Genomic DNA, 10,442 nt, shown 5'->3' with positions numbered 1-10,442 from the left:
GATAAGAGGTAAAAGATGATGAAACAAGGTAAAATAATGTAATAGGTAATTAAAAAAAAAGATCCATCGACATGTTTTGGATTAAGGGACTTAGACCTGAGTATAAAAGGTGTGATAAAGACCAAGTTCCATCTTTTGATTGACTCCCGGCCCGCAGGCGCTCCTGATCCCACGGCCGGGGCCAGCGTGGACGACGAGAACTGCTGGCATCTGGACGAGGAGCAAGTCCAGGAGCAGGTCAAGCTCTTCCTGTCCCAGGGGGGCTACCACGGCTCGGGCAAGCAGCTCAACCTGCTCTTCAGCAAGGTGAGGCCGCTAGCTGGCCAGCTGGGCCCAACGCTCACACGCCTGCCCTGTGCGCAGGTGAGAGAGATGCTGAAGATGAGGGACTCCAACGGCGCCCGCATGTTGACGCTGATCACCGAGCAGTTCATGGGCGACCCCCGGCTGGCGCTGTGGAGACAGCAGGGGACCACCATGACCGACAAGTACAGGCAGCTGTGGGATGAACTCGGTACCCAAACACTTCTCGCTAGCTTTGCAAGTAGCATCACATGCTAATCCTCGCCATGCTAGGCCCCTCCCCCTCCCCTTCGAAACCAATGACAGAAGTTTAACAATTTATTCTACAAACTGTTTGAGCAATCTCTAAAATGGTCGCCCATCTCTAACGCTTTTGTCCACCGAATTACATAATTACATAAAAAATATAGCATAATATATCTCAACATTTGGTTGAATAGAAAACTTTAAAAATTATATAGAAATATTTACAAAAATCTGTCTACATTTATGTAGTTTATTTTAATTAAAATATATTCATAATTATATAGAAAATATACCATAATATATCTTGACATTTTGTTAAACAAAAACATTTAAAATTATATAGAAATATTTACAAAAATCTATCTACATTTATGTAGTTTATTTTTATTAAATCAGATTTATATTTATATAAAAATATACCATAATATATCTCAACATTTTGTTAAATAAAAACATTTAAATTTATATAAAAATATTTACAAACATCTATCTACGTTTATGTAGTTTATTTTAATTAAAATATATTTATAATTATATAGAAACATTTACAAACATATACCTAAATATGTCATTTTTTTTTTAAAATAAAAACATTTGAAATGATACAGAAATACTTACAAAAATCTATCTACATTTATGACATTTATTTTAATTAAAATATATTTATAATTATATACAAACTATACCATAATATAACAAAACATTTTTTTTGAATAAAAACATTTAAAATTATACAGAAACATTTACAAAAATCTATCTACATTTATGTAGTTTATTTTAATTAAAATATATTCATAATTATATAGAAATATACCATAATATATCTTAACATTTTGTTAAATATAAACATTTAAAATTATATAGAAATATTTACAAAAATCTATCTACATATATGTAGTTTATTTTTATTAAATCACATTTATATTTATATAGAAAATATACAATAATACATCTCAACATTTTGTTAAATAAAAACATTTAAATTTATATAGAAATATTTACAAACATCTATCTACGTTTATGTAGTTTATTTTAATTAAAATATATGTATAATTATATTGAAACATTTACAAACATATACCTAAATATGTCATTATTTTTTTTTAAATAAAAACATTTGAAATGATACAGAAATACTTACAAAAATCTATCTACATTTTTGAATTTTATTTTAATTAAAATATATTTATAATTATATACAAACTATACCATAATATATCAAAACATTTTTTTTAAATAAAAACATTTAAAATTATATAGAAATGTTTACAAAAATGTATCTACATTTATGTAGTTTATTTTAATTAAAATATATTCATAATTATATAGAAAATATACCACAATACATCTTAACATTTTGTTTAATAAAAACATTTAAAATTATATAGAAATATTTACAAAAATCTATCTACATTTATGTAGTTTATTTTTATTAAATCACATTCATATTTATATAGAAAATATACAATAATACATCTCAACATTTTGTTAAATAAAAACATTGAAATTTATATAGAAATATTTACAAACATCTATCTACATTTGTGTAGTTTATTGTAATTTAAATATATTTATAATTATATAGAAACATTTACAAACATATAACTAAATTTCTTTTTTTTTTTAATTAAAAACATTTGAAATGATACAGAAATATTTACAAAAATCAATCTACATTTTTGAATTTTATTTTAATTAAAATATATTTATAATTTTATACAAACTATACCATAATATATCAAAACATTTTTTAAAATAAAAACATTTACAATTATATAGAAATACTTACAAAAATCTATCTACATTTATGTAGTTTATTTTCATTAAAATACATTTATATTTATACAGAAAATATACCATAATATATCTCAACATTTTGTTAAATAAAAACATTTAAAATAATATAGAAATATTTACAAAAATCTATCTACATTTATGCAGTTTATCCTAATTAAAATATATTTATAGTTCTATATAAACATTTACAAACACATACCTAAATATATGTCAACATTTTGTTAAATAAAAATATTTGAAATGATACAGAAATATTTACAAAAATGTACATGTTTATGTTTATTTAGTTTCTTTTCATTTAAATGTATTTACAATTATATGAAAATATTTAGAAAATATGCCTAAATACATCTCAACATTTTGTTAAATACATTTAAAATTATATAGAAATATTTACAAAAATCTATCTACATTTATGGAGTTCATTTTGTTAAATAAAAAAAAATTAATAAAAAATACCACTCCACTTTAACTTCAAGACAGCAAATATTTACAAAAATGTACCTCTTTTATCTAGTTTATTTTTATTCAAATATATGTATATAGAAATAGTTCAAAGAACATACCGAAGTATATGACAACATTTTGTAAAAAATAAAAATATAAAAAATACCACTCCACTTTAACTTAAAGACTGATAACAAACAGGTGGGTGTTTTTCGTCCTCTATTGATCGCACTTTTGCCGACACTCCACACGACAAAATACTCAAAGTGGGTCGGACTCCTGCTGATATCGTACGCCGTGAGCACTCCAGTATCGGCCTGCTGAGTGATAAAGTTGCTGCGGTCCTCACAAAGAGACAAGCAGAATCATAATAATAATAATAATAAGCCCCGCCCCCACATGTCATCCTTTATTTATCCTCTCTCCTTGTCCTTTGTTCTTCCTCGCTTCTTCCCTTCCTCCCTCTCTTCTGTCATTTCAAGCATCCATACGTGACCAATAAAGTTGTGTGTGTGTGTGTGTGTGTGCACAGGGGCGCTGTGGATGTGCATCGTGCTCAACCCCCACTGCAAGGCGGAGCAGAAGTCCTCGTGGCTGCGGCAGCTTCGCCGCTGGAACGGCGTGGACGTGTGCCCCCTGGAGGACGGCAACCACGGCGGCGAGCTGACCCACCTGACCAACGCTCTGCCCCACGCCGGCAGCCGAGGTGAGGCCACGCCCCTTCCTGCATCAACGCCACATCACAGTTTCACCAAGTCGGCATTTCCCACCTGCATCCATCTTCCTCCGCTTAGCCGAGGTGGGGTCGCGGGGGCAGCAGCCTAAGCAGGGAAGCCCAGACTTCCCTCTCCCCAGCCACTTTGTCCAGCTCGTTAGCTTTTTTTTTTTTAGCGGCTAATGTTAGCATGCTAACATTTTAAACATTTTTCTGGTAGACACCTTGCTACTCCACGCATGTTATACTTAGCATTTTTTGCAAGCTAACATTAGCATGTTAAGATGTTATTGTTAGCATAGTACTGTTAGCATGCTAGCGTTTACATTTTTTTTAGGTACACACAGAGTAATATGTTATGGTACCTGATGCATGTTCATTAGCATTTTAGCACCCAGCCTTTTTAGCTCATTTTCTTCACGTGTTTTGTTATTTGGTGCTATCTGGCCAGCTTGCTAATTGTTAGCATTTGAGTTTGACTTTGGGTCTTCAGCATTCAGACAAACTTTCCTACTAAAGGTGTCCAAAATGTGGCCCAGGGGCAAATGGCGGCGCTTAGCTTATTTTTTTAACGGACTTCAGCACAACTGTTAGCATGCTAGCTTTTTTTTTGTTAATTTTGCAGGTATACACATCAGCCTCAGATATATTTTTACCTGACGAACAATAGCGTTAGCATTTTAACATTAAAATGCTAGCTTTTTTAAAGCTAATTTTTGTAGGTATACACCTCAGTCTTACTCGATGCAAGCTAATGTTAGCATGCTAGCTTTTTAACACATTTTTCAGGGAGACACCTTGCTACTCCACGCATGTTACACTTAGCATTTTTTGCAAGCTAACATTAGCATGCTAAGATGTTATTGTTAGCATGTTTATATAGTACTGTTAGCATGATAGCGTTTACATTTTTTAGGTACACACAGAGTAATATGTTGTGGTACCTGATGCATGTTCATTAGCATTTTAGCATCCAGCCTTTTTAGCTCATTTTCTTCATGTGCTTTGTTACTTGGTGCTATCTGGCCAGCTTGCTAACTGTTAGCATTTGAGTTTGACTTTGGGTCTTCAGCATTCAGACAAACTTTCCTACTAAAGGTGTCCAAAATGTGGCACATAGCTTATTTTTGAACGGACTTCAGCACAACTGTTAGCATGCTAGCTTTTTTTGCTAATTTTGCAGGTATACACGTCAGCCTGAGATATTTTTTTACCTGACGAACAATAGTGTTAGCATTTTAACGTTAAAATGCTAGCTTTTTTAAAGCTAATTTTTGTAGGTTTACACCTCAGTCTTACTTGATGCAAGCTAATGTTAGCATGCTAGCATTTTAACACATTTTTCAGGTAGACACCTTGCTACTTCCCGCATGTTACACTTAGCATTTTTCGCAAGCTAACATTAGCATGCTAGCTTTTTTTGCTAATTTTGCAGGCATACACGTCAGCCTCAGATATTTTCTTACATGACGAACAATAGTGTTAGCATTTTAACGATAAAATGCTAGTTTTTTTTAAGCTAATTGTGCAGGTATACACCTCAGTCTTACTTGATCCAAGCTAATGTTAGGATGCTAGTTTTTTTTTTGCTAATTTTGCAGGTATACACGTCAGCCTCAGATATTTTCTTACCTGACGAACAATAGTGTTAGCATTTTAACGTTAAAATGCTAGTTTTTTAAAGCTAATTTTGTAGGTATACACCTCAGTCTTACTTGATTCAAGCTAATGTCAGCATTTTAAACAAATGTTTCAGGTAGACACTTTGCTACTTCACGCATGTTACACTTAGCATTTTTCGCAAGCTAACATTAGCATGCTAGCTTTCTTTTTCTAATTTTGCAGGCATACACGTCAGCCTCAGATATTTTCTTACTTGACTAACAATAGTGTTAGCATTTTAACGGTAAAATGCTAGGTTTTTTTAAAGCTAATTTTGCAGGTATAAACCTCAGTCTTACTTGATGCAAGCTAATGTTAGCATGCTAGCTTTTTTTTGTGCAAATTTTGCAGGTATACACGTCAGGCTCAGATATTTTCTTACCTGACGAACAATAGTGTTAGCATTATAACATTAAAATGCTAGCTTTTTTAAAGCTAATTTTGTAGGTATGCACCTCAGTCTTACTTGATGCAAGCTAATGTCAGCATTTTAAACAAATGTTTCAGGTAGACACCTTGCTACTTCATGCATGTTACACGTAGCATTTTCATTAGCATTTTAGCATCCAGCCTTCTTAGCTCATTTTGTTCACGTGTTTTGTTACTTGGTGCTCTCTGGCCAGCTTGCTAACTGTTAGCATTTCAGTTTGGCTTTGAGTCTTCAGCATTCAGACAAACTTTCCTACCAAATGTGTCCAAAATGTGGCCCGGGGGCCAATGGTGGCGCATAGATTATTTTTTAACGGACTGCGGCACAACTGTTAGCATGCTAGCTTTTTTTGCTAATTTTGCAGGTATACACGTCAGCCTCAGATATTTTTTTACATGACGAACAATAGTGTTAGCATTTTAAAGTTAAAATACTAGCTTTTTTAAAGCTATTTTTTGTAGGTATACACTTCAGTCTTACTTGATGCAAGCTAATGTTAGCATGCTAGCATTTGAGCACATTTTTTTAGGCAGACACTTTGCTACTTCACGCATGTTACACTTAACATTTTTCGCAAGCTAACATTGGCATGCTAGCTTTTTTTGCTAATTTTGCAGGCCTACACGTCAGCCTCAGATATTTTCTTACTTGACGAACAATAGTGTTAGCATTCTAACGATAAAATCCTAGTTTTTTCAAGCTAATTTTGCAGGTATACACCTCAGTCTTACTTGATGCAAGCTAATTTGAGCATGCTAGCTTTTTTTTTTTGCAAATTTTGCAGGTATACACGTCAGCCTCAGATATTTTCTTACCTGACGAACAATAGTGTTAGCATTCTAACATTAAAATGCTAGCTTTTTTAAAGCTAATTCTGTAGGTATACACCCCAATCTTACTTGATGCATGCTAATGTCAGCATTTTAAACAAATGTTTCAGGTAGACACCTTACTACTTCACGCATGTTACACTTAGCATTTTCATTAGCATTTTAGCATCCAGCCTTCTTAGCTCATTTTGTTCACATGTTTTGTTACTTGGTGCTATCTGGCCAGCTTGCTAACTGTTAGCATTTCAGTTTGGCTTTGAGTTTTCAGCATTCAGACAAGCTTTCCTACTAAAGGTGTCCAAAATGTGGCCCGGGGGCCAATGGTGGCGCGTAGCTTATTTTTTAACGGACTGCGGGCCAACTGTTAGCATGCTAGCTTTTTTTGCTAATTTTGCAGCTATACACGTCAGCCTCAGATATTTTTTTACATGACGAACAATAGTGTTAGCATTTTAACGTTAAAATGCCATCTTTTTTAAAGCTAATTTTTGTAGGTATACACCTTAGTCTTACTTGATGCAGGCTAATGTTAGCATGCTAGCTTTTTTTTTGTGCAAATTTTGCAGGTATACACGTCAGGCTCAGATATTTTCTTACCTGACGAACAATAGTGTTAGCCTTCTAACATTAAAATGCTAGTTTTTTTTTAAGCTAATTTTGTAGGTATACACCTCAGTCTTACTTGATGCAAGCTAATGTCAGCATTTTAAACAAATGTTTCAGGTAGACACCTTGCTACTTTACGCATGTTACACTTAGCATTTTTCACCAGCTAACATTAGCATGCTAAATGTTATTGTTAGCATGTTTACATAGTACTGTTAGCATGCTAGCGTTTACATTTTTTTTAGGTACACACAGAGTAATATGTTATGATACCTGATGCATGTTCATTAGCATTTTAGCATCCGGCCTTTTTAGCTCATTTTCTTCACGTGTTTTGTTACTTGGTGCTCTCTGGCCAGCTTGCTAACTGTTAGTTAATTTCGCAGGTTTCATTTGGTATTTTGCTGATGCTAACTCTAAGGATGTAATTGTTGGCATGTTAACATAGTGCTGTTAGCATGCTAGCGTTTGATGCTAACGCATGCTAATTTTAGCACGCTTCCTGTTATAAGGCTTATTTTGTTCTCAGAGCCGCTGAGTCGTGCCCACCGCACGGTCTTCACGCGAGCCATCGAGGCCTGCGACCTCCACTGGCAGGACCCCCACCTGCAGCACATCCTCACCGAGGAACGCTACGCCGGCCGCTGTCACCGCGACGACCTGGGCGCCGCCCCCTTCGACGGGCGCGGGCGGCCCCTGTGGCACGGTGAGTCGGACGAACGCGATCGGGGGCGGGGGGAAAGAAAGAAAAAGACGCTAAAGCGGTCTCTTGTCCGGGTACAGAGCACGTCCCCACGGCGTGCGCCCGGGTGGACGCGCTGAGGTCACATGGGTACCCCAAGCAGGCGCTGCGGCTGGCGGTGGCGGTGGTCAACACGCTGAGGAGGCAGCAGCACAGACAGCTGGACGTCTTTCGCAGCCACAAAAAAGGTTGTTTTTTTTTACAAACCCAACCTAGAAGAGTCCTAAACCTAAACGAACTCTGAGTAAAGATATTGATGACTAATTGATTAGTTAAAGCACACAGTTTGTTTATTCATAGTCGCTGTTAAAAATGCTAAGTCATCAAAATAGAACTTAACATTTCTGAGAATTGATATATGAATAAAAGGTCATGTCATCATTTATAGATTTGAGGTTTATGTTAATTTATTATTTATTATTAATACTGGAGAGTGGACTTGTACAGTATATCCTAGCAGGTGCTTCTCCGTCAAACACACAGTCAGCAGCTTCTCAATATTTTCATAGGTAAATGATAATTATGATGGCTGCATAGCGCTGAATAGTGGTATGATGTAGGTGTGTTGCCATAGTAACCGTAGCGGTATGTGTGTGTGTGTGCACAGAGGTCCTCCACAAGGGTGTGACCTCCATCACCAACATGGAAGGGTGGGTGGGACATCCCCTGGACCCCATTGGTACTCTCTTCACGACTCTGACGGACACTGGACACACCTGTGACCACACCTCTCTCAGCCTCTCAGGTGACTCTCTAATTATGTTCTATGTAAGAAATAAAACATTTACAATTATAATTCCAAATGTTTTTATTAAAAAAAAAAAAAAAGAAGATATATTTTGGTATAGTTTTCAACGAATTGCTCTATACTTATTCTAAAAATATATGTATATTTAGCCCTATCATTCTACATGTTTTTATTTGCTAAAAAATCTCAGGACATATTTAGGTACAGTTTTCAAAATATTTCTGTATACTTATTTTAATTATTTAAATGTATTAGGCTTTTTTTTTCCAAATACGTTTTTATTGACAAAATCTTAATATATATTTGGCTATATTTTTCTAAATATTTCTGCGTACTTAGTTTTTTAAACTATATATTTAGGTATATAATTGTAAAGTTTTTTTTTTTTAAATCTTAAGATCTATTTAGGTGTAGTTTTCTAAATATTTCTATATATTTATTTTTTTAAGCTATATATGTAGGTCTTTAATTCTAAATGTTTTTAATTTGCTGAAAAAATCTTAAAGGATATTTAGGTACAGTTTTCTAAATAATTCTGTATACTTATTTTAATTATTCAAATATTTTAAGCATATTTTTCTAACTATTTCCATATAATTTCATATGTTTTTATTCACATAATCTTAGTACATTATATATTTGGCTATATTTTTCTAACTATTTCTGCATACTTAGTTTTTTAAACTAAATATTTAGGTCTATAATTCTAAAGGGTTATTATTTTTTCGTCTTAAGATCTGTTTAGGTATAGTTTTCTAAATATTTCTATATATTTATTTTTTTAAACAATATATCTACGTCCATAATTTTAAAGGGTTTTTATTTAAAAAAAAATGTTGAGATCTTTTTAGGTATAGTTTTCTAAATATTTGTATATACTTATTTTTTTAAGATATATATCCAGCCATCCATTTCCTACCGCTTGTCTATAATTGTAAATGTTTTTATTTGCAAAAAAATCTTAACACATATTTAATTACAGTTTTCTAAATATTTCTGTATACTAATTTTAATTATTGAAATGTATTAGGCTGATTTTTCAAAATATTTCCATATAATTTTAAATATGTTTTTATTTACAAAATCTTAAAATATTATATATTTGGCTATATTTTTCTAAATATTTCTGCATACTTAGTTTTTTTAACTATATATTTATGTCTATAGTTCTCAAGTTTTTTGTTTTTTTTAATCTTGAAATCTATTTAGGTATAGTTTTCTAAATAGTTCTATATACTTATTTGTTTAAGCTATATATGTAGGTCTATACTTTTAAATGTTTTTATATGCTAAAAAATCTTAAGACATATTTAGGTACAGTTTTCTAAATATTTCTGGATGCTTATTTTAATTATTGAAATGTATTAGGCTTATTTTTTTTTAAATATTTCCATGTAATTTTATACATGTTTTTATTGACAAAATCTTAATATATTATATATTTGGTTTTTTTTTTTTTAAATATTTCTGCATACTATTTTTTTTTTAACTATATATTTAGGTCTATAACTCTAAAGGATTTTTATATATATATTTTTTAAATCTTGCGATCTATTTAGGTATAGTTTTTTTAAATATTTCTATATACTTATTTTCAAAGCTATATATGTAAGACTATAATTCTAAAGGGTTTTTATTTAAAAAATAAATCTTAAGATTGATTTAGGTAGAGTTTTCGAAATATTTCTATATACTTATTTTTTTAAGCTATTTATGTAGGTCTATAATTCGAAAGGGATTTTCTATAAAAAAATAAATCTTAAGATCTATTTAGGTAGAGTTTTCTAAATATTTCTATATACTTTATATTTGGGTATATTTTTCTAAATATTTTTGCATACTTAGTTTTTTAAACTATATATTTAGGTCTATAACTAAATGATTTTTATATATATTTTTTCCAATCTTAAGATCTA

The 10,442-nt window shown here is 32.3% G+C and overlaps 2 protein-coding genes across 2 annotated transcripts in view; one reads left to right on the top strand and one right to left on the bottom strand.

Annotated features, from left to right (window-relative positions):
* LOC133557403 (uncharacterized) overlaps window positions 1-10,442 on the bottom strand; it is a 133,028-nt gene that overhangs the window by 58,349 nt on the left and 64,237 nt on the right. The window lies entirely within an intron of this gene.
* Window positions 1-10,442, top strand: part of zswim6 (zinc finger, SWIM-type containing 6) — a 74,553-nt gene that overhangs the window by 43,573 nt on the left and 20,538 nt on the right. Inside the window, exons 3-8 of the mRNA XM_061907825.1 lie at window positions 158-306; window positions 364-514; window positions 3,326-3,499; window positions 7,566-7,742; window positions 7,820-7,966; window positions 8,386-8,523. Coding sequence (XP_061763809.1) covers window positions 158-306; window positions 364-514; window positions 3,326-3,499; window positions 7,566-7,742; window positions 7,820-7,966; window positions 8,386-8,523 — 936 coding nt within the window. The remainder of the gene's footprint in view (window positions 1-157; window positions 307-363; window positions 515-3,325; window positions 3,500-7,565; window positions 7,743-7,819; window positions 7,967-8,385; window positions 8,524-10,442) is intronic.

Source organism: Nerophis ophidion, linkage group LG08, assembly GCF_033978795.1.
Source record: "Nerophis ophidion isolate RoL-2023_Sa linkage group LG08, RoL_Noph_v1.0, whole genome shotgun sequence".
NCBI lineage: Eukaryota > Metazoa > Chordata > Actinopteri > Syngnathiformes > Syngnathidae > Nerophis > Nerophis ophidion.
Note: the sequence above shows the minus strand (reverse complement) of the source record. Positions and strands in the feature narration are given on the sequence as shown.